This window comes from Anser anser, assembly GCF_964211835.1.
Source record: "Anser anser genome assembly, chromosome: 1".
Classification (NCBI taxonomy): domain Eukaryota; kingdom Metazoa; phylum Chordata; class Aves; order Anseriformes; family Anatidae; genus Anser; species Anser anser.
Genome location: NC_139720.1, coordinates 116,683,165 through 116,707,844, shown reverse-complemented (window position 1 = coordinate 116,707,844; position 24,680 = coordinate 116,683,165). Strand labels below are relative to the sequence as shown.

Genomic DNA, 24,680 nt, shown 5'->3' with positions numbered 1-24,680 from the left:
GCCCTGCCCTGTTGAAGGCGGCTTGTACTGCATTACTAAAACGAACGCTTGGCATCCTGTGCTGCGAAAGCCAGCTTGAATAATTAAAAGCCATATACGCACAAATATTTTGTAAGAGCTTACAGGACCACAACTAGTCCTCGGCTAGAAAAGACAAGCTGAACAGACCTTTCAACTTCTGCTGCCAAGAGGAGGCAGTGTCCCCCTCCCCACCTCCACCTCCGCCGCTCCAGCTCGTGTCCGTTTGACCTTTGTTAGCAAACTGAGTTAAGCTTGCAGAACATTAACCCAGTTAAAAAAAAAAAAAAAAAAGAGGCTTTTACTACGATAGAGAACCAAAATGTCAACCCTTCAGTGAGCCAGAAACCCAACCTCCCAGCCTGAAGCAAGAAGGAGAAGGATTGGGGAAATGAGGGAATGCACTTTTCCCTGACCAGCTCAGCCGTTCTGCCTGACTTTGCTCCGAGAAGAAAAGGTGTTAACAATGTTAATCAACGGGCTGCTGGCGGGTGCCCAGGTCTTGAAGTCTGTAACTAAGCAGAGCGCCATTAATTGTAATGGGGCCGCGCTGAATCCCTGCCATGGCAGATCTGGTATTATTTCGTGGTTCACAAAGCCACGTGATTACCCATCTAAAGCTTCTCCTCAGCAGAGCATACTTATCCGTTCCCTGCTACCCTGTCCTCCTGCTCACTTTTGTTTATAACTCCTGAACTGATGTAAGACATTAGAAGTGGCTACATATGGACAACATCAATATACAGAGGGACTTTCCTAGGTATCTTACATCTCCCTTTCTCCTTACCTGTAGCCGTTGTGCTAGGTATTTGGACAAATCCAAAGGGGGATCTTAAGCGCAGAAAATTTGCCTTTAGAAACGTAAATTGTTAGGCATCCTAATAACTGAGGGAGCTGTCTTGAGAGAGGAATGGAACACACCGCCAGTACAGGAGCCTCCAAATGATCATCAAAGAAAAAGCGAATTTTGAAGGTGGAGGCTCTTTCAGATTCTGCCTGTAGAGCAGCACAGCTCTCGTTGATGGTCATGTGGCATCTCTCTTTTGTGGCCATGATGATGTGGCAGTTTGCAGGGCCATCTCCCTCTGTCCTGGCAAGAAAGTTTATCAGGAAACCTCATGACCAGGCACCCTGCTTCAAAAGTAAAATGTCTTTAAGCTCTGAAGGCCACTGGCGGATTTAAAGACAAGGCAGATTTAAAGACAAGATTGGCAGATTAAAGACAAGGACAAGCCAAAAAGGTGAAAACTTTAGAGAAACACTGTAGACATGACTTGGGACAATCTTACATTTTGCTTCAGGAGAAATTCAAGACCAGTTCCTGTAACTAAATCCACAGTGGAAAATTACTGAATTTCACCAACTCCTTTTGGGAGAACATGAGCAGAAATAGCCCCACAAAAAGGTCCAGCTGGAAAGTCTGAGCAAAAGTTTGAAGATGTTTCAGCAAATGCTTCCCACGTATTAGTACTAAAAGATCAGAATGGTAAGTTCATAATGTCTTTGAATAAATACTTAGAGCTGGAAAAATACTGAAGGTATGATTCTGGCTTCTTGGTGCCCTGGATGTGATTTCTTGATGTGCGTTGGAAAATATAAACAAAGCCCAAACACTCATCATGCCTTGCTTCGGTACTTTCCCTTATCTGGAGTCTCACTGCAGAGGTGCTAAGCACAGCATGCAACGATGCTGCAGCTAATTTGGAGCTGTTATTAAAGCGAGTGGAAGTTCTCCATGCACCTATGAACTTACCCAGTCATACTCTGAGGCTTTTGGATGTAAGAGAATTTTTATTGAACTTGTGAGCTGTTTTGGCAGAGAACAACCTTATTCCTTTGTAGATCTGCTTTACAGGTGAGTTACCCCAAATCACTAGAGTCTTATAAGACCACTGACAGCAGTAATCTTTTCAGAGTGCCACTTTCTTAAACAGACCTCAACGGCAAAAGAAAAAAGGAAGTAATTTCCCTGGCCTTATTATTTTACGAGCACTCGCTATCAGCTCGGTTTAGGGAAGGGCTGAGGCTCCTTATTTGCATACGGCGCTTTGAGAAGCAGACGACTAATGAGTGCTGATTACTGAGCTTCAAAAAACTCCGTCTCAACCCCCCCGGCTCGGGGGCCGGTGTCTCTCGCTGCTCGCTTCCCTGCGGCGCGTTTGTTTTGCAGACGGGCGCAGGAGGAAGAGGAGGTGCTGGGGGAAGGGAAAACCCCGGCTCCCCTCTGCCGGTGCCCGGCCTCGGCGGGGGCAGGTGCCCGCAGGTGGATGAGGTGCCCGGCCCCTTCCCTCCTCTCCCCCCGCCCCGGCTCCTCCCTGGCCGCCACCGCCGCTGCTCCCGGTCGGCGCCGCGTCCCGCTCCGGATCCGCTCCGCTTCTGCTCCGCCGCAGCGGGGGCGGCCCCAGGTAAGCGGGGGCTCCCCCCTGCCATGCCCGGCTGGGCCTCGGCGCCTCCGGGGCCGGGGGGCTGCCGCCTGACCCTCGCTTCGCCGCCCAGTCCCGGCCGCCCCCCTCCCCCTGCGTTTGCTGGCGTTTAACCGAGGCTTGGCTTTTGGGGGCGCCGAGGGACCCCAGCGGCAGCATGGAGGCCGTGTCCCCCACCCCCGGTCCAGCTGCTTGCCCCCTTCCCCAAGGCCGTCCCTGCAGCGGTGGGTGAGGCGAGGTGGGACCTGGAAGCCGGTAACGTGGTCTTTTGGGGTGGTGGGGCCAAGCTGCAGAGAGCTCTGTGCATGCTGAAGGCGCCCCAACTGGTGCTTCTCGAGGTGAACGTTATCTATTCTTGCCATCGTGATGAAGGGAAGAGAGATGCTGTGAGATGGGGCAGCTCCTTCGAGGTCGTGGAGGCTGTGGCTGTTCCCATGGAGGTTAAACCAAACCAGCACCTAATTCTGGGACCTCCTCGCTGTGTCACCACCGTTTGGTTTCTTGCAAAAGCACTGATTCGCGGCTACAGGTGACACGGTTTGTTGAGTAGCATTTTGGAAGAGCAACGTTGTTGATAGAGCAGAGTGCCTTCCAGCCCGATCCATCTTATCAAAACTTCCAGGCCAAGACTTTGAGGGTTGGAATAAACCTTCCCTCTGCACGCTGCTTTGGGCAGCTTTCTTGGTGATCACACCTTACTGGCACCTAGAGTTTCACTGCAGGTTTGCAGGGCTACGTGTAGGTCAGTGAATTTGAGAGGCTGCTTTCACACTGCGCCGTTGTCCCGAGTATCCCTGTTTGCCCTGAGTTAAATTACACCTTCAGCGCTTTAGAAAGAGCCGGAGGGAGCAGCTTGCCCTCTGAAGGCTGACTTGTGTTAGGTGGGGCAGCGCTAGGTGAGGAACGAGACTGATGCTGTGTGGGACATCAAAAGTTTACGTAGGGCAGTGGATCTAGAGCAAATCTGTCGTGGTAGTCCAGCCTAGGACGAAATGGTATTCTAGGAAAAACAGACTGAAGCAGCATTCTGGGTTGCTGGTCGGAATATTTCCCTTGGAGATGCCACTCCTGGAGGTGCGGGCCCTTCCCCTGCTGTGTGCAGTCTGCCTTAGTGCAGGGTCTGCCGCTGCGTTAGTACTTGTCCTGTGTCTTCGATGCGTGGATCCCTAAACCAGTCCCTGGCAATGAGGGTTCACCCCGTGGGTTGGATTCAAACCTCCTGCTGGTCAGCTTGCTTTTCTTCCTTATCTGCCATAGACCCCTTGAAAGTGGTTTATAGCTCCTCAGGAGGTGGTGCTCACAGGTTGAAAACAGCTGACCTAGACAAATACCTAAATAAGCCAGATTTATTAACATTGCTAGTTTTTATTTATTTTTCTGTGGTGTGGGTGCCTCCCGCTAAGTGATAACTGTCTGCAAGCTCATTTGTTTGCAACTCGGATGTGGTAAACAGGTGTTCTTGAGAGCTTCCCCCCTGCCAAGAAGCAGCCAGAGGCTCTCACTGCTGCAACCCGAGACTTGAATTTTGCTACGTGAAGCTGAGGTTGTTTGCTTCTGCTATAGGGGAAATGGGCAGAGGCAGAACCAGGGGTGTAATATAGGGAAAGAAAGCATTGAAATGCCAGGCTGGCAGTTAGAGCATCCTTTAGCAATTCAGTGATCTGTGTATGAGGTGCTGGGTGCCATGGGCAATAACTGCATTTGTACCAATGGATAGATCCAACTCCCACCATGCCTGCAAATATGATTCTCTTGAACTCTTGCCCTCTCTGTCTTGGAAACAGCTTTTAGTAGGGCTATAACTCTTCTGCCACTCATCATCCACTCAGCTAGGCAATGCCTTCTCTGCCTCCTTTCCCACTCCACCTTTCCTAATTGCTTGCACGTGATCTCCCCCCCCCCTTATATATAAGCATCTCATTTACTTGTGATAGGCAGTTTCATGGTAACATTTGTTTTCAGGGAAGACAAATAGAGCATTACTCATATTATGAATACAGTATCCTACAACCATTTAAAATGAGACTGGTACGCGTAGAACTTTTTAATGCTTTTTTTTTTGCCTGTGAAAGTAGTATGAATCTTGGTTTGCTGGCCTCGAGAATGCTGTTGTATTGTGGACTTTATTTGAGTTTCTGGTAGAGCTTATCAAGAGGTGCTTTTTTTTTTTTTACCACCTGTTGATAAATGGTTCTATAGTTTAATGATGTTTTAGGAGCTAATCTGGAAGAGCTCCAAAACTATTTCTTAGGAGACCTAGGAATGCTGAGGCTCTATTGTGGCAAACTGACTTTCTTGTAAATATTTGCACAGTCTTGTATAGTTCTCTGCAAGACCACAGAATATCCGAGTTGGAAGGGACCCACAAGAATCATCGAGTCCAACTCCTGGCTCCACACAGGACCACCCTAAAACCAGACCGTGTGTCTGAGAGCCTTGTCCAAATGCTTCTTGAACTCTTGACAGGCTCAGGGCCATGACCACTGCCCTGGGGAGCCTGTCCCAGTGCCCGACCACCCTCTGGGTGCAGAACCTTTCCCTAGCACCCAGCCTGACCCTCCCCTGTCCCAGCCCCATGCCGTTCCCTCGGGTCCTGTCGCTGTCCCCAGAGAGCAGAGCTCAGCGCCTGCCCCTCCGCTCCCCTCGTGAGGGAGCTGCAGGCCGCCATGAGGCCTCCCCTCGGCCTGCTCTGCTCTGGGCTGAACAAACCAACACTTAATATTACCGCTTGGGCACATTGAGCAGAGCTTACCCTTATTGAGAAGGTTAGCTGAAAAGCGAGGACACTGAAATAACTCAACTTCAATTACTTTAGACATTCAGGTTCTTGTTGATTTGGTTTTGACCCATCCAGAGGTTAGATTTCACCCCAAAGGAGTAAATTACTTTTTTTTTTTATCATTGCAGTAAAAATATCCAGTACTACTTCCAGATGTATTGAGGAAATCTTGTTGATGAAATTATGTGAACATTCTTATTTAATTCCTTTCCTCTTTCAAAAATAAATGGATTTTAAACCTTTTTATAGTTTATTTGTAATTCATGATATTTTTAGTGCTGCTTGTTAAACAGGGACCTTGACCATGTTTCTTTTTCTGTTGTCCAGGCAGTAAAAGCAAGAATTGCCCATTGTGTGAAAAGATTATGCAAGTAAATTTGGAATCACCTCTTTGCTCATTTGCTCCCCACCCCTTACTATCACAATTGTCTACCTGTAGCTACTGAAGTTTCTTGGATAACATGAAAGAGTTGGATGTAAACAAATAAAAGCATACTTCCTTTGTAGCATCATCAAGAAAAGCCATAATTTGTTGGTTTATTCTGTATTAAGATTGAGCTTTTTACTCCATTAACATTTTAATGAGTATGCTGTATTTCTTTATCTGGATAATAAGAATGGATATTTTTGGATATGAATTGGTGTTAGTCACTGCTTATGTAGATTGTTTGGATACTTTTATGCTTCCTCTTCTTAGAAGCTGAACTTGTCTTTATGCATTTGGTTTTTAACAGTTCTTTTTTTTCTTCTTTCTTGTTTGCACGTGTTTGCTTTTACATAGGTATAGGTATCAGGAACTGGTCTCTTTTTTACTTATTTATTTATTCAGTTGATGGTCTTTATGATAGAGCTTAGCAAACAGCTAATAGTATTTCTGTTTAAGGAAATGGCACAAAATACATGTTGAAATAATAAAGAAATATGGGAAGTAGACTGTTGGCAATATAATCCTGGCATCATTAGCCAATTGACTGAATTTACAGTGTTATATTAGTATGGTTGAAGGTAACTATTCCATCTTGTTGACTTACATGTGTCACCTGGACACAATATATAGCTATCTCTATGGAAAAGGCTGTGGGAACTAAGGTAGCTGGTAGTACATGCAGAGTTCTGCACCTCCAGAACCATGGTACTGCTCTTAATTAGCAGTTACAACATGGTGTGTAATAAGGAAGTAACATGTTTATTTCTTGCGTGGAGAAACTAGGGTAAAAGCCTAGGGTAAAAGTCTGGTTTTATGAACAAAAATGGGACTCTGTCTCCTGTTTGTTTTTCCTTGTAATTTTTTTATTCGTCTTTATGGGATGTTGGCTCCTGGTTATTGAAGGACACACGCAATATAAAGGAGCCATGACCTGTTGCTGCTGCAAGGAGGCGAAAGCAGAGGCTTACCTTCACCTGGCAGTAGCAAGGTGAGGGGCGTAGGAGGGTGGGGCGGTGAGAAGCACCTACCACTGAGCAGCACAACTCTGCTCAGTGCTTTTCTTGTCCATGGGACAGTGGTAGGGAGGAGGAAGACAAGCCTTTGGGGAACTCATGTTCTAGGGAGTCTATATCCAGTTAAGTAGCAAGTTATCAAATGAGGTAGAGACCTATCAAATTGCCATTTTTTTTAATATACAGGATTGATTTGTAGGAATTCATTGAAAACTTTTTTCTTTTTTTTTTCCCACCGAAAAGTGTTGGATTTAATTTGTCTTGGGTGAATCTAATCTTTTCAATTTTCTTCCATTCTGACAACTTTTGGAAAAAAATGTATGTTTTTTAAGTCTAATAAACTGTGACAGAACTGTACTTAAAACACTCCTTAGACACATATAAGAAGGAGCTAAGATATTTTAAGTAATAGCTGTCTGCTGTGAGGCAGTGTTTCATAGAATGGAATGGCTTGGGTTGGAAGGGACCTCACAGACAATCTACTTCCACCCTCGTCCTGCCATAGGCAGGGATGCCACCCGCTAGATCGTGTTGCCTGGGGCCTCGTCCAGACTGGCCTTGAACACCTCCAGGAATGGAGCATCCACAACCTTTCTGGACAACCTGTTTCAGTGTTTCACCTCCCTCTGAGTGAAGAATTTCCTCCTAACATCTAATCTAAGTCTCCCCTATAAGTCCCCTTCAAGTACTGAAAGGTTGCAATGAGATTCCCCCAGAGCCTTGTCTTCTGTAGGTTGAACATTCCCAGCTCTCTCAGCCTTTCTATGTAGGAGAGGTGCTCCAGCCCCTTGATCATCTTTGTAGGCCTCCTCTGCACCTGCTCTAACAGATCTACAACCTTCTTGTGATGGTGGCTGTATATTTTGTACTCTAAATATGGCTATCATTAGAAATGTTCAACATCTTCATTGGCGACCTTGATGAGAGAATAGGGTCCACCCTCAGCAAATACGCAGATGACACAAAGCTGGGAGGAGTGGCCGACACGCCAGAAGGCTGTGCTGCCATTCAGTGAGACCTGGAGATCTGGGCAGGAAGAAACCAAATGAGGTTTAACAAGAGCAAGTGTAGAGTCCTGCACCTGGGAAGGAACAACCGCATTTATCAGTACAGGCTGGGAGATGACCTGCTGGAGAGGAGCTCTGTGGAGAAGGACCTGGGGGTCCTGGTGGATGACAGGTTGGCCACGAGCCAGCAGCGTGCCCTGGTGGCCAAGAGGGCCAATGGGATCCTGGCATGCATTAAAAGGAGCGTGGCCAGCAGGTCAGGGGAGGTGATCCTCCCCCCTCTACTCTGCCCTGGTCAGGGACTCCAGTCACCTGGAGTACTGTGTCCAGTTCTGGGCTCCCCGGTACAAAAAAAGACAGGGATCTCCTGGAAAGAGTCCAGCGGAGGGCAACAAAGATGATACGGGGCCTGGAGCATCTCCCTTATGAGGAAAGACTGAGAGACCTGGGTCTGCTCAGCCTTGGGAAGAGAAGACTGAGGGGAGATCTTATCAATATTTATAAATACCTGAAGTGTGGGAGACAGAGGGATTTGGCCAGCCTATTTTCAGTGGTTTGTGGTGACAGGACAAAGGGCAATGGTCACAAACTGGAGCACAGGAAGTTCTGCACCAACATGCGAAAGAACTTCCTCATGGTAAGCGTGATGGAGCACTGGAACAGGCTGCCCAGGGAGGCTGTGGAGTCTCCTTCTCTGGAGATATTCAAGGCCCATCTGGACGCCTACCTGGGCAACCTGCTCTAGGGAACCTGCTTTGGCAGGGGGCTTGGACCCGATGATCTCTTGAGGTCCCTTCCAACCCGTACAATTCTGTGATTCTGTGAAATTATAGCATTATTTCTTTGCTTTCAGAGTTGTGAAAAAAAAAAAGCAAACTTGATTTTTGGAACTTCTGGAATGCTGAAGGGCCAAGTGCTTGTTCTGCTCAATATTGGAGTAAACTGAAGGGTTTGAAATTCAAGGGCTTGACAGCATATGAATGATGATTCTCTTTCGTTCATTGGCTATAGTTTTCTCAATGCTGTAAGGTGTTGCATGGCAAGCCGATCTGCAAGGCTTTGCCCCCTGGACATTGTCTTGTTCTTTCAAGCCTGCTGCAGGGATGACCTCCATCCCTGTGTTCTTGCCTAGGGATCCCAGTACTCTTTAACTCTGCTATCTCATTTTAAAGAACGTTTGAGGTTTCTTCAGATGTACCCGGTAATGTGCCATTATAACTTGGCACGTATTTGGGGAAATGACTGGTGGGGGAAGGGAAGGGTAATTCCATGTTCCCACTAAACTCTTTTCTTATCGATGTGGGTTTACACTACTTTTATGTGGGATGTATTTAAATCTGTCAGATGTGTGAGCCTAAACTATTGGCCTGAGATAAGGCAGTCCCATGCCTTCCAGTTCTGTCGCTCTTGGAATGGGGACTATTTGGCAGGTCAGTTTGTTTTTCCGTGGCCCAGCTTGCTTATCCGTGAATTTGCTGCAGTATCCTTGATTTGCCTGTAAAACATCTTGAAGTGTCTCAGTGATGTATGTTCAAGAAAATTGTATCATTATTGGATGCTAGCCATCACTTTTTTGTATTTGAAACGTGCAATCTAATGGAAGTCTAGAGTTTTTGGTTTAATCTCTTTTTAATACCATGGCAAATAATTTCATTGAAATGTGTGTGTACCTATGTCTTGCCTATGTTTTGTGGTGTGGTAATGGAAAATCTCTTATTAATTAGAAGTTGGATGGGAAGTAGTTTAACAAGGACTGAAATGGGAGAGGTGGTTAACAGCGAGTTAAGCAACAGCGATTTATTTTTTTCTGTAGTTAATTAAAGAGAAATAGTGAGGAAGCCTGTCATCTGCCAGCTTGTAAAGAATTTCAAATTGAAATGTAGAAAATATTCTTTTTTCTTGTTTGTTTTGTTTGTTTGTTTGTCATGCCTGGCTTACCTCAGAATCACCTAGTATTCTTCCTTCCATCTGTTATCATTAAACTTCTGTACCTTTTTTTCCTTCCTTTTCAGAGAACGAGTAACAACAGTATCTTCCTGTGAAGTGTTACTTGTTCTCTGAGTTTAGGCAGAACTGCATTTCCCAGCTCTACAATGAAGAACTGACTAAGAATGGATGCAACATAAAAGAGAAGTCCTGCAGACTTAGTCACCAGTCTTGATGGACTTACTGTAAGTAGGAGTAGGGCTTGTTTTCTCTTGTCTGCCATGCAAGTAAGAGTTCAACTGTGTGTTATTTATTTATTTTTCTTTTTGGTAGCACAAATAGGCGAATACCATGATCAGCCTTCCTAAACTGTCATGAAGTATTGGCATGTTCTGGGTGCTAAGCTGCAGTTGACATCTGCTTCAAAGACATTTGAAATTCAGTTCTGGGTGAGGTGACACCTAGGTGCAGGCTCTAAAACAACCTTCTGCTTTAGGCTAAATTATGCTGTGTCTTAGTGCAGCTGCTCTATATAGTAGTGGCTTGCAACAGGGGTGGTGGCATTGTGCCGGTGTGCAGGGCTTGTTCTGGAAGATGGAGAACTGTGTTGCTCAGCGTGTGACTGAGGCACTTCCCGTGCTTTTTCTCAAGTAGGGTAATACTATGAGAGGTCTCTGTAGATTAAATTATTTATTAAAATGATCGCTTGTGGCTGTGTATAGCCACCTGTTAGAAAGGCGACAGCAAACATTGTGCATTTCTTGTGTTTCTGCTAATCTTTGGTTTTACCTAATGTTAATGTTTAACTTCAAAATAAACTGCTATATGCCTGAAACTTTGGATGCAGCTCCTTTGTTTTACTCTGTTTCAGTAAGATTTGTATTGGTGTGGCATGCTGTTTCACTGCAATCCTTCTTTCCCCTCTTTTTGGTGTGGTGGCCACGAAGTATAACCAAGAAGAAAACTGTTTGCAACACAGTGGAGTGAAAATGGTGTGGTTTGCAGGGCTACCATCTGTAGCATTATTAAATGAGTTGGTGGCATTTGTATTTCCTTATGCGTTGTTCGTCGTCTTGTTTCCATGTCATAAACTTCAGTGATACATGAGTAAGTGTTGAGAGAGGCAGGAGGAACCGTGCCTAGCGCTGACAGCGGGTGGGTTGCTGCCAGGGTGCCCTACAATGCTCCTCCTGTCAGCGAGGGTGAGCACTGCCTCAGTCCTCTCGGTTTGCTAGGCGCTCGTGTTGATGAATAGTGGCCACTGTATAATGCTCAAGGTTGTATTGAGAGGCTATTGAGATCTGATTTCAGGCTGTACCTTAATTTATACCCTGTCTTGAAATACTTCCCTATTTTTTTCTCTCAATTTGGCATTTTTTCAAAGGAAAAACAAGAGAGGTGGATAAAGCTTTTGGTTATGATCGTTTCCTGTTTTTTGTAGGTTCACGCTTTACTTCCAAACACTTGGGTTGTTTCAGTACTACTGACAAAGGAAAGATGACCTCTACTGTAGTAAGTAAACAAAATGCTTCTTTATTTCTTTTTTAATGGGGTTTTATTTCTTTACAAGTAACAGACTATTGAGTTATGTACTGGTTAGTAAGTCTTTTAAAATGTGGATATAAGTATTTCTTATGTTTTTTGCATAATGGGAAAGATATACTGTGGGACAGGTGTAAGAGGCTTGGATTAACTAGGATTTCAAGTGCTCAGATACCTCTAGGAGAGATTTATGCTTTCAAAGATTGTTCGAGAGAGATTGGCATGGTTTCTGATTAATTCTTAAATCTCTTGCAAGGTAAGTATTCCACAACCTGTTGTTAGGCCAATGTGTTTCAGAAGTAGCTCAGGTGTACTAGGTCTTCCCATAGGACAGAATGGTAAGTAAGCATTTTTCTTAGACATGGACAGCTGAGTACACAAAGGCTGTTAGTTGCCAGCATTTCTTTTGGTGATGGTATTGCCTAAAACAGTCCGTGCTGCTTATTTGTTCGCTGTCAGATGTTCCAGTGAAATAGTTGGTGCAGCCACCTGGTGGGCTGGGTTCAAAAATCTTTTTTAGATTGAGTTACTTTGGACCAGGCAACTGATCTCTTAATATGCCTTTTGGGCATCACTCTGTTATTTTTATTATTCAAAGTATAAGGAATTAGGCATGTGTTGTAAATCTCTCTCCATGTAAATTGGAGTCACTGGTATGTATGAGCACGTGTGGTGGATTCCTGCAGTAGCAGAAATACTTATTAGGGTTCTGTATGGAAATGGTATCTTAAATTTACTTTGTCTTAATTGCAGTCTTGCCTTTTTTTTGTTTCCTTTCCTGTAATGTTATCATTTAGGGCCCACCACCATACTATGAAAACGGTGGCTTTCAGCCAGAAAACTATTTTGCCAGGCCACCAGCAGGTGCTAACCCATATCCACCGTACTTCTCTACAAATGCTCCATCAGTGCCAACCTATGTCCCAAGAGTTTCAACCTACCAGTCAACTAGTCCAGTAGCCCCTTCATCTGGGAGGACTTGTTCATCAGGTAAGATTTGTCGGGATTTCTTCCAGTTTCAGGCTTAATGTCCTCCAGAGTAAGGGGGTCTTCCCTTCACATTCCTGTGTTGAAGGAATATGCAAAAGCCTGCTTCCTCCTTGTGGATGAAGAAGTGATGGCTGGGATGCAGGTGTAACTGCATCTGCAGTGAAGGAAGGGTGTTGGAATGGAGAAAGTCTGATGGACAAACACCATCTAGTTTTAATTTCAAGGAAATACACATAATGCTGGTCTCCATGTTGGAAATTACCTTATTTGTAAACCTAATTTCTCTTTTTGTCCTTGTTTCCGTTTCAGGTGTAAAGAAAACCATAATAATTATAATATCCATTTTAATAGTCATTTGTTGTGCAGTTGGTGCTTTCTTCATTTGGTATTTTGGTAAGAATTACTTTTTTGTTTTGTATTGTTCTGAAAGAAAGGAAGTAGTAAACTTGTATGGTTAGAAGCATGCATTTTTTTATCTTTTTATGCTGAATTAAGGACAGGAAAGACTTTATCTCATGAGAGAAACTGATGTTGCTTGTAAAAATAAGCCACAACTATGCGCTTCTTAAAATTATTTTTAAGTAAACAATGTTGCTATTGCTTTCTTTTCCATTTGTCAAGTAAATATGTTTTTGACATCAAGTGATGTCATCACCTTTTTGACTCCTGGAGCACCTTATTCAGTTGGCTTTTCTGGAAAGCTACAAACTGTCTGGGAAAAGCTGGTGTAGTACAAGTGTACATTGCAGTAGCTTTGATGCAGAGCAGTTTGATGTTTTACAAGGGTTTTTTGCGTTGGTGGATACCTGGCATGTGACTGTATGTGGACAACTGGTCCTACAGTACGTTTCATTAGGGAAATGACTACTGTATATTGTCTCTGACATGAAACTCTGTTGTAACTTGACTTAAATTCAAGGGTAGGAAGGAGACTGAAGTAAATTTGTGTAGCTTAACTGGCAGAGTATAAATGATTAAGATGTATTTTATTTTGGTAAAATGGGATCTCTTTCAGAGCAGAAGTAATTCATGCATGTTTGTTTGTTTCTGTGATGGCTTTGATTTGAAAGTGTGTTAAAATTGTGTGAGCCCAGTCCAAGTAACCACCGTAAGCTGGAACACAAGTGATATGTTCTGTGCAGGAAAGGAAAGGGAAGAGAGAAGGTAGTTCATTTAAAGCTATTAGATGACACTTTTGTGTTCTTAGGGTGGTTGTTTTTTTAACTGTGATTTATACAGAGTGAACGTAGTCTTGTTTTAAACAGGACTGAAAGCAACAGGATGTAATTAGAGTAATTTCTTTCTTCCTCCTTTTCTGATTATAAATGCTATGCTTTATCAGTGTGAAGTTAATTCCTTTTAGACAACTTAATGGTGTTTGTTTATTTGAGGGAGACAATAGACAAAATCCAGTCAGCTGCATCTATGACTGAATTTGACAAGCGATGTAAAGGACAGATAGCAATAAATCTTGTTGTGTCAGGCTAGGTTTCTTCCTATCTCTGAGTTTAAGCTTTCTGATGCTTTACTCCGTCAAACTGGCATGCTCCTTAAGGTGAGAGTTCGCAGTGGTTGCCTGAGGCTAAACTGATGTTCAGTCTAATGACTGTGCGGCTTTCTCCTTACAGTGCAGAATCGTTGCCTCGGATCGTTAATAGAGTGTGGGTCTTCGGGAGTGTGCGTGTCTCCCTCAGACTGGTGTGACGGAGTGATCAACTGCCCAAATGGGGAGGATGAAAACCGTTGTGGTGAGTGCTGGTGGTCAAGGCAGGGGACTTTTAGCCAGCTGCAAGCATTCTTGAGCAAATCCCCTTGTCTAAAGCTTGCCTAAGTTACCATAGGGCCGGCTTAGGCTCAGTTATATCTCCATAATGCTTTAGGAAGTTTGAGTACTTCAAATCCTATATTCAGATCTTCAGTCTGTTTTCAGTCCAATTGCACAGCTGGAACAAAATGACTGGCTCAGCGGGTCATACAATAATTAAGGTTGGTAAAAACTTCCAAGATCAGCTGGTCCAACCACCCCCCCCCACCACCAATGTCACCCACTGAACCATGTTCCTAAGCACCACGTCCAACCTTTCCTTAAGCACCCCTGGGGACTGTGACTGTACCACCTCCCTGGGCAACCCCTTCCAATGCCTAAAAGTCAAGCTGGCTTGATTTAGAATAAGCTTTAAAATATTACCTTCTAATTTAAGTCTAGTTTGTGCAAACCTGAATATAACATTGGTTCTGGAATGAACAGTCATAATTGACTTCTTAGTAGAACTTCAGGTGATAGTGTAAGTCTTTTTCCATATATTTCACATTCCTTCTTCTCCCAGTACTTTATTTTCAACTTTATAACTGCTTTGTGTAAGAAAGCTTAGTCTGATTAGTGTTTCCAACTCAAAAGATGTTAAGAGGAGTTTTGGTGCAGAGCTGAAAACGTAAGGTGGAAATGGCATCAATTCACCCATTCCAAAAGTGTGGCATCTTGATTCTAACACCTGTGTTGTGCTCATTGTCTGTTTGGGAACTCTTCTTCTGTACATGCTTCATGCAGTGTTAGTGTTTACTAGCATATGCTCTAAAGCTGTTCCTCTCCGTTTGGTTGAATAATGTGTTTTTGAAGAAGCTTGTTCAGTCTGCTCTTTCATTTGAACTATTTTATATTGAATTCTTCTGAAAATAAGTACATAGTGGGGCATGGAATGTCAGAGCTAATTGCTCCTTGTTACATTCTTTGTCTACAGGCGCTTGTCTTTTTGGTGTATTTAAGATATTATATATTATAACAGTTTATATTTTATTTATACATAATACACGGTTGTGTAGGTAGATGATAAAGATGATTGGGTATTTCAGTCTTCTGCAGTGGTGGAATATGAAAAAAATTTGAGAATAAAAACTGAAATGACAAGATGAACACTATATTGCACACTTGCCTTTTAAACTGGTAGTTATTTTAAATTCCCTTGCATAAAGGAATTAAATCACTGTTATATTTCTGTCTACTTGGTATTTAACTAGAATTTGAGTAGATGGCAGCATTAAATTAACACTGGTTTATAGATGCAAGCAAATATAACGGGTATTTAATAGCTTTAAGTAGAGAAAGAAGTAGTATAGCATGTGTGGTGTTCTTCTTATTATTTTTTTTTCTTCTTTTCTGGCAGTTAGACTTTTTGGACCAAACTTCATCCTTGAAGTTTATTCACCTGTCAGCAAAGACTGGTATCCTGTTTGTCAAGATGACTGGACTGATGATTTTGGAAAGATTGCGTGTAAAGATATGGGCTATAATGTGTAAGTCTAACCTTTATCAGTCTTTGAAAATGCATAGAGTGGTTAAAATTTTCCTCTTGCAGTTTTTAAGAATACATATGTGAAGTAAAAAGCAGCTGGCAGTCTCCTGAGGACACACATAACAGATGCTGGTGTGAAGAGCAGCATAAATGTTTGTGGCCGGAATGCTGTCCATGTTCTCCCTGTGTAAACACTAGCGTAAATTCTTCCACAATTCTTCAACAACTCCGTGTTGCCTCTCTTTGATGTGGTTGGCAAATGCTGTCTTCTGGTGTGGGTGGGGTAAGGCAGTGAATTTATTGTCCAGGAAGAACTTGCATACACCCCACTCAGAATTAAGGTCTCCGAACCAGCAATGCCTGAAGTAGTTTCCAATCAGTAAGACAGCCCAGCAGCTACTATACAAGGCTGGTCCTCAGCCGGAAAGCCCTGCAGAGCAGCAGCACTTACTACCCCTGCAGATGTCCCACAGAATGTGGCTGTTACATCCTATTGGACCTGAACTTTGCTATGCTGTGTAAGTGTACCAGCAACGGCATCTCTTCGTTATGTCCTGTTTCATAAGGCTGAAGATTCCTACCATGTACATACACATACTAGATAAAAATATTTTAATCTAGTAACTGTCTGATGGGAAACTGAGATTGATGAATGTTTAAAGAAATCTGTTTGTCTGGCATTGTACTGCTCCATTGGGTTCTGTGCTTAATGTAATATATATATATATTAGTGTTGTTCATGTCAGAAGCTCTGGCTTGGCACTATTTATTTTCACTTGTTTGAAAACTGAAACTGCTGGGTTTCTTAACAGAGTCTTTCTGTTTCACAGAGATACATATTACTATAGTCAAGGAGTAGCAGCTGAAGTCAACTTTAAAAGCTTTATGAAGGTGAACACAAGTGCTGGGAATACAGACTTGTATAAAAGGCTACATTACAGGTATCTTAATACAAACTAATTTCCTTTTATGAGGGGTACCTTTAGCTGTTGTGGGACACACAGCTTCTGCCTACAGCATAATGCAAGCACTTCTTTCTGTGGGGATTGTTGAGGGAAAGAGGCTTCCTTTTAAATCTGCTTGCAGCAACTGCTTTACCTCTATTTAAAAGCACATCTGTCACTTTTCCATCCTTCCACTCCTTTTCAAAAAACGTAGGTGTCCCATCCTGCTCCCATGCTGTACAGAAGGTTGCCTTGTCTACGATGCCTTAAACAACTCTGAAGCCTCTCGTTTCCTTACCTGTAGACTGCTGTACCTGCAAAGTTTCCATGGCTCCCTTGTTGTTCAAATTCTTCTACGACTGCTTTGTAAATCATCTCAACTTTGTCTTATGCTGTTCTTTATCTTGCTCCTCAATAGGCTTACAAGCCTTTTGTGCTGCCTACCTCTACTGGAGTCTGCGGTCTTCCACATGACAGTTTTGGTGAATGCAAGAAATGGTGGAGGCCAGATGGGTGTTGGTAGGGTAGCTGGAGAGAGTGAAGAAAGGAGGGAAGCCTCACCAGGAAGATGAGTGTGAAGGCAGGGCACATAGCTGGAACGGGTAGGAAGCAGCTGGAGGGTGAGCTTTGCCCACCATTTGCCTTGCTGGATGCCTAAAAGCCTGTTTTCTTTTTTTTTATTTCTATTGCAGCAATGTCTGTGCATCAGGAAATGTGGTTTCTCTACGCTGCATAAGTAAGTGTCCTTGTTTTCCAGACCTTTGCATGTTCACACCTTTGAATGCTGTGGCAGTAAATCTTTTTGAATCAACGTAAATAATTGCTGTTATTTCATCTACACATTAAAAAACCATGCCTCCCAAGTTTCACATTTTAAGGAGCAGGATTGAAGAGGAGACGAGGGGGATATTAGGTCCCCAGTTGCTCTCTCTGTTGCCTCCAGTTCCTTTAAATGGCTTGCACGTTGTGTGCTCTGTATCCATTGCTATGTTGCTGTGGTGGGAAGCCTGTAGCGCAGTCACTGACGTGGCCATCAGGTGGACACCGTTCCTCACTGTAATAACTGTGGTGAGGTGACTCCTGGGTGTTGCCTGTTCCGTTGCACAACACAATGTTGTGTGTTTGTGTGGCTCATTAAAGATACTCGAACGGCAGCATTTAGAGCATTCAGTGAACCACCCTCTTATGGTTCACTTCTGAAGTGATGAACTGAGGGCAACAGCTACCGGCAAGGCAGGGCAGTGTTTGCAATGTGAAGGGTGCCTGGGTCGCGTGAGGCTCAGCCCAGCTCGATCCTGTGAGTGAGCATTGTAGGGCGATGGTTGCGATGTGGGATCAACCACCAGCAGAGTCTGCTCTCCCCTCTCCGCTGTGCCACAGCGAAGCCTGGGCTGAAGAAACCACCTTTAAGACCATCTCTCTCTAACGTCTGTCTGTGTGTGCCTGACTCCCCAGAGTGCGGCCTGCCCACCAAAAGCACGGCCATCATGAACAGGATCGTGGGCGGCAGCACGGCGGCACTGGGGCAGTGGCCGTGGCAGCTCAGCCTCCACGTGCAGGGCACCCACGTCTGCGGGGGCTCCATCATCACCCGTGAGTGGCTGGTGACGGCGGCTCACTGCGTGGAGGGGTGAGTGCCGCGCGGGTCTGCCTGTGGGTGGTCTTCCTTGCTTCTGGTTGGCGGGGGGGCAGAACAGATCTTGCAGCTTTCTGCTTTAAAACAGAGTCAAATGCAGGCATTGGATGTGGTATTTTAGCTATATAGACTTAAAGTGTTAAGGGAAGTTTTGAAAGCTGCAGATGGGATTTTCTTCCTGTAGAAATCAGACTTGTTTTGCTTGTTGAAGGGGGAAATTAAATTGGACGGAGGTGCTGGGCACGGATGCCCACTCAACTTAAAAGGCAAATTCAAGGCACCAAACTGATGCCAGACAACACAGTGCTGTCACAAAGGCATTACACTTTGCCCCCAAAATGTCCAATATTACAAAACTGTAGATATGTTCAGTTCAAACATGTCTGTACCCTTTATTTCCTCATATCTTCATGCTACACGGTCAAGTAGTAAAGCCCAAGTCAGTATTAACTGTAGATTTATACCTATCCAAGGAACGCTTTATGTAGGCATTGTAGGCATCAACAGAAGAAAAGAAAAAGAAAAGCTTTGTCCCTTTTTAACATGGAAGCCCAATCTTAAAGGGCGGTTAAGGGTGTTCTCTGGCAGAATGTTTCCTCTTCTATTGGAGGAAAATCCAGTAAGCAAAAACATTTTAACGGTTGGTTGGCTGGTTCACAGTTTGAAACGCAGCCAGAGAAAAATAACTTTGTCCTTCACCTTGAGAAAGGAATGCAAGTGTTTAGTTTTATGTGAAGATCTTATCCCCCGCCTCTGTTTTCAGGTGTGGGCTCTGTAATATGCAACATTTTAGGAAGGGCAACCAAAGTGTAGTTGGGTTAAAGATAATACATGCTTTCAGGATATTTTTTTTGACAATTCTGAGGGAGGGAATTTTAGCAGTTGTGGAAAGCTTTCTACTGAGCATTTGTAAATTGTACTGGAGCACAGTAACTACTTAAATTACATCTAGACCATATGCTTAGCAATTAAAAAAAAAAAAGCAACAAACACCACCAAAACAAAAAAACACAACCCAACTGAACAGCCTAATAACATTTTCAAGATAATGAAATTCCTTCACTAGATCATGTTTTTACTAATTCTGGCTTCTGTTGTCCTTCTGTGCTTTGGATAGTGCACAAGTGATAACACTGACATGTGAGACTTTAGAAATAACAGCTTGATCACTCAGCAACTGAAATCAAAAAAGAGGCTTCAGTGTTGCAGTCTCAACCTATAATTTGCTGTGCTGAGTGACTAAGGGGATAGACAATAATTCTTAACCTATTTGAAATATTTTTTTTATATTTATGAAACTAGAGTCAAGCTTTCACAAAGTTAGGTATCTTGTACTTTGTCTTTCAGAAAAACTGACTACAAGATTTTTTTAGATTAAATTAGCTCCCTTTTATGCTATTTGTTCATTTCACCTTTTTTTGATGTGTATGAGACACAGGTATCTGGACAAGGATTTCTCTTTTTTTTTGGAGGGGGGCATGTTAATACTTTTGCGTTAACATCAGTAAAAATCATGCTGTTAGGTGGCTGATGAGGGGAGGCTGGCCAAAAACAGAGAAGGCATGAGTTACTTCCTAAATTATCTTCAGAAGTAGTAGTCAAATTCATGTACGTTCTTGGTCATGGATGCTAAAGACAATTCTTTGAAGTTTGTAAGCTGAACTCCCTACCAGGGAAGCAAACCTTCTGACCTTTTTTTTTTTCTGTAGACAACTTTCTGACCCATATGTCTGGAGAGTTTATGCTGGGATTGTGAGCCAGAGTGTCATTAGTTTAAGAGTTGGATATAGAGTGCAACAAATAATTTCCCATCCAGGTTATGATACGGACACTAAAGACAATGATGTTGCCCTTATGAAGTTAGAGACACCGTTGAGTTTTACTGGTATGTATTCTGTTCTTCTTAAGGAAAAAAATCCAATGGCAATGAGCACATCTAAAACTTCTGAAGTTAATGAAGAAATCCTCCTTGCAGATATTTACTCATGGGAAAAACACAAAATGTGGGTAGAGACACCTTCAAGTGCCTTTTGATTTCCTAAGTAGGGTTTATTTACATCTAGTACCAGGTAAGGGAGTTTGGACTAGGTTTAAGCTTGTTCACTTTTCTCCATGGTCAGTAATGTACATTTACTGCAGAGTACTGTAAGGTGTTTAAGTGTTATCACTCCTGTATGTGCAGTCTCAGGGAGTAAGGGTGGAGCAACTGACTAAGTGGTAAACCAAGTTATATCAAATAACTACTGGGATGGGGGGGAACACACACCACCCCCACCCATCCCACACCCACAAAGTCCAAGGAAACAAAAACCTTGTTCTAAGAAGTTCCTGCTCAGATGGAGGAACATAACACCTCACGTTAGTAGGTTACTAACATTTTATTTTAAACGCATAAAGCTGAAAGGGGCTTTTCTTAAAAGTAGATGCATATTCTTTGTAAGCAATCAGGATAAATGAGAAGACAAAGCATTATTTAATCTTTTAAGTGCTTTAAGTATATAGGTCCTATATGTGTATAGGTGCTTTATGTACAGGTCCTGTATATTTCAGTGCATCAGTTTAAAACTAATAGAGGTAATCTGGAGGGCTCATCTTCTGCTGGGTGTAGGGAGGTTGCTTTTACCAAGAAAGTTTGTCTCTTTTTCTTCTGCATTTCATACTTCTTGTATACAGGTATTGAATCCTGCTTGCATTGATAATTGTCAGCAGGGTTTTGTAAACAGAATGAAGCTAGCTGTTAGAAGTCTTTGTTCTCTTCTTTGTCCTCCTTTACTGATCAAGAGGACTGGTGTTAATTGTTGATGAATTGAGCTAGAACCATTAACAGTGTTTGTTCCTCACTTTGAGGTCAGGATGCAGTAGGTAGCCCTCTGGGAAAGGGCCACTGCTGAAATTTCTACTGCTGCTTGTGTTGCACGGTATTGCATTATCCTTAAGGAAAGTAGAAAAAACAGTGTGTATATATTTAAAGCAAGTGATGGTCATGCTGAGAAGTTTCATATGCATTTGTTTTGCATTATAGCTGGACATCTGGGATTGCAGACTGTCACTGTGTTTTTTTTGCTTTTTTTTTGTAGATACTATACAGCCAGTTTGTCTGCCTAATCCAGGAATGATGTTCCAGCCCAATCAAGAGTGCTGGATATCTGGATGGGGAGCAGAGTACCAAGGAGGTAAGACTGGCTCTGGGATATATGGGTCTTCTACAGAGCCGGTTCTCTTTTGGCTAGGTAAATGTATAAGAAGTGAGAAGGAAAAGGGAAGCAAGCTTTCTTTCAGTGCAGAAGGTCCTGGTCTGTGGTAGGTGTGGGGGGGCTGTTGTGGGGAAAATGAACTCGGAATTTGGGTGTTGCTGCCCCCTTGTTCTGGACTGCGAAACGGGGGACCTTCTCACCCCTTCCTTTGCTCATGGGCCTTTAACAGCCCTGTGTCTTATGCAGTTGATTCTGGGTTGTGGTGAGCAGGTCCTTGTTCTCTTGCCTTAGGGTACACTGACAGCAATGCAGAGTAACTTGCTGACCTCTGGGAAGGGAGTTTTAATGTCAAAGTATTCTGCATGATGGACCATATGTCTTAAGAGTCCATGCTAAAGTTTCTAGTGGGTTTATTTCACCCTGAACAGTGCTAGCTGCTGGGACTTGTAATAGCAGTGTGACTTGACGCTTGTTCTAATCTTGTCTTTGTGTGTGTGTTTATGTGCATGTTTCAATTTTAGGTAAAACATCAACTAACTTGAATTATGTTATGGTACCTTTAATAGAACATTCTAGATGTAACTCTATCTATATCTATAATGGCATGATTTTGCCTACAATGGTCTGTGCTGGATATCTAGAAGGAGGAATTGATTCCTGTCAGGTAATTATTCCTAATAAACACTTAATAATAATCTGGCTGATTATTTTTCATCTTCTTAGTAGGAATTTTGTCATCTATTAATTAAAAACAGATCCTACAATTATATATTTTTATGACTAACACTTTGGTTGGGTTTCCAGTTCATTTTGTGGTGTCCTGAATGGTAACAAGTGCCTGAAGTCGTTATATATGCCAAGAGGGTGAGGTGGCCCTTATTAATGCTTTGACGATATTTTGTGATTGTGTGCTTGAAAAAGAAGCTCTTCGTAATCACTACAATACCCTAGCATTACACTTGTGAACAAGAAAGTCAATAAAGTCTATCTCATCTAGTGCTTTGGGCAAACAATTTTCATTCCTATGGCAAACAGTTATCATTCAATACTGTAATTGCCATAGCATTTTGTTTTAGTTGTTCTCTTGAAATGGTCTTTAGCTTTTTTGAAACCTAACCTGTAGTCCTGAAATGAAATGGATCATATTTTGTGTCTTTCCTGATGGCCAGGTCACTGATAGTATGGATATTTTTGTGCAGGGTGACAGCGGAGGTCCTCTGGTAACAAATAAAAACTCCGTGTGGTGGTTGGTTGGAGATACCAGCTGGGGATCTGGCTGTGCTACTCCCAATAGACCTGGAGTTTATGGGAATATGACTGTGTTTACAGACTGGATTTATAAAAATATGCAGGTAAGATATTTTGGTCTTTAATATTTTTAAATGCCCCAAATCCTGAAACTTTAAATTTAATCATTCATATCCTGTGAGTTGTCTGATAAAGCTATTCCATTGAGAAGCATCCAAATAATGGATAAGATGGTCTGTTAGCACAACTAGAAACTTCTGTTTTTTGTTTTAAACAGGCAAACAGATGACAATGCTGTCTGTCCTTGTTGATGATCAATGTTTCTGAGAACAAGAAAAAATGAAGCCATGGGATATTTATTCACTTTTACAAATGATTTTTCTCCTTGAATTTTCTTTTTAAAAATAACATGAAGGATTGCACACTCGGTTCTGTACTGGCTACAGTGACCGATTTTAATCAGTGAAGGATTATCACAATGAGCACCTTTCTTCTTGATATGGTGCCTGGCAGAAAGTTGTTCTGCCAGCTGCTTTCTAAGATGTCTTTTTTTTTAGTTGAGTACTTTCACTTGATAATCAAGTACAGGTTTGTAATGGCAATTTTGATCACAATTTAGTGTAAGATTTTTGTAGCAGGATACTGAGAAGGTTTAGTAGTGTTTTAAATTAAATGTTAAGTAATGTGAACAATGAATCTCTGAGCTGCTGGTTGGCAATTTAAGAAGAATTGAATGTTTTTTGGTATATATGAAGGGAAGTCTTCATGCACTACGGTAGAGACACAGGAAAAAAATACTGTATATTCAGGTAGTTAATCCTCAGGACCTTGACTGCCGTCATTCAAGTCAAACTGTTCTAAGAGAGATCAGTCTGGCTGTCTCAGTAATTAAAAGTGCTCTTCTGCCTTAAACTGCTCTGAATCTGGAAGGAGCAGGACCTGCCGTCACTTGATGTAGGCCAAGGAGAGGGATGCTTTGGAGCTGCAGCGGGAAGCAGGGAGTTAACCATCCTGACAGGGGTCCCTGGCTGAGCACATCGTGATGAATCTTGAACTCTCCCTGCTGTGAAAGCTGACGTCTGGTCTGTCCTGTCCTGACCGTGAGGCTGTGCTGCAGGCAGCGGACCTCTGGCTGCAGTGCATGTCCAGAGGCTGGATGTTCTGTGAGAAGAAATACAACCCCATGTTTCTGCCTAACCAGATGAACTACCTCATTTATTAAATTTGGCTTTTAATTCCTTAGAGCTCTCCTTTAGGTACCTGTATGATGTTCTTAGCAAAAGGCAGTTAATATCACAGTGCCACCTCGACTAGGATTTTGAAAATAATTTACAGCCAGTACACAGGATCAAAAAGCCATAACAAGTCACATTTGTTAAGAAGGATAAATTTTTTTTTGAATGAAATGACTCTATTAGTCTTGTTTTCTCTTTTGGTACTGAAATGCAATTATCTTGCATGAAAACACTGCGCCAAATAAATATATTTTTTTTTACAAATAAATTTCCTTTGTAGTGTTTTCTGTCTGGAATGTTTTGAATTCAGCAATTGCTTCCAGTGTCTGAAATCCTCTGAGAATCTGATTTAAGAAAAAAAGAAACAAGACAAAAACATGTAAGAGGGTGATCCAAGAGATTTCTTTAACTCCAGTATTTCAGGTCCTTAGAGAAATCCAGGAGAAGAGCTGGATGTCCAGGAGTGCTGGATGTCTTCGGTGGCTGGGTCTGATGAAATCACTCAGACTGGTGAAACTGAGGTAAAAGGAAGCTTAGCCTGAAGGCAGTGGGTTGAGGCACTTGCACCCTGTTTTGTTATTGCATCTCATGCAGCCTGAAGCAATGTGCACCTGCCTCTTTTCTCAAGGTGCTGCAGGGTGTTTTCAATGGCACTAGTGTCAAGTGTGCCTTGGGGGATACCATGAATTAGTCATTGAATTTGAAGTGCGTGCAAAACAGAAATTAAGTATGTTCATTGTTTTGGTATCAGGCCGTTATATGGCTCTTGAACTGCAGTATTGCAAGTCTACAGTAGCAAATGTGGAAAACTGTCAATAGTGCTGAACAGGGTTGTAAAAGCTGTATGCTCCACTGGGGTGAGCGCTGTGCTGCAAAAGTCAGCCATCTGCTGCTGCAGTGTTGTGAAGAGAAGGCTTCGCTTATAACCATCTTGAAAATCCTTTCATGACAAACTGTCATAGGCACGTGTTTTTTAGCTCTATGCAGCCAGTAGCACAGCATTGCCCA

At 42.8% G+C, this 24,680-nt stretch overlaps 1 protein-coding gene across 2 annotated transcripts; it reads left to right on the top strand.

Annotated features, from left to right (window-relative positions):
• The first annotated feature begins 346 nt into the window (after positions 1-346).
• TMPRSS2 (transmembrane serine protease 2) lies at positions 347-23,940 on the top strand. Of its 2 annotated transcripts, XM_083820149.1 has the most exons (15): positions 349-2,423; positions 9,680-9,838; positions 11,035-11,105; positions 11,933-12,125; positions 12,435-12,518; positions 13,754-13,873; positions 15,287-15,416; positions 16,246-16,356; positions 17,052-17,095; positions 17,815-17,989; positions 19,705-19,880; positions 21,073-21,168; positions 21,711-21,853; positions 22,389-22,541; positions 22,715-23,940. In XM_083820149.1, exons 3-15 carry the CDS (start codon positions 11,091-11,093, stop codon positions 22,724-22,726), a joined length of 1,452 nt encoding a protein of 483 aa, XP_083676275.1. In that variant the 5' UTR covers positions 349-2,423; positions 9,680-9,838; positions 11,035-11,090; the 3' UTR covers positions 22,727-23,940. The 2 variants fall into 2 exon arrangements, with proteins under 2 accessions (XP_083676276.1, XP_083676275.1); XM_083820150.1 differs by lacking the exon at positions 9,680-9,838 and having other exon boundaries at positions 347-2,423.
• The last annotated feature ends 740 nt before the right edge of the window (positions 23,941-24,680 follow it).

Bases quoted from the DNA above. Each gene is read 5' to 3' on its own strand.
- TMPRSS2 (XM_083820150.1), top strand. The intron at 16,357-17,051 runs GTATCTTAATAC...TTTCTATTGCAG, and splicing joins TATAAAAGGCTACATTACAG to CAATGTCTGTGCATCAGGAA. The intron at 17,096-17,814 runs GTAAGTGTCCTT...CTGACTCCCCAG, and splicing joins GGTTTCTCTACGCTGCATAA to AGTGCGGCCTGCCCACCAAA.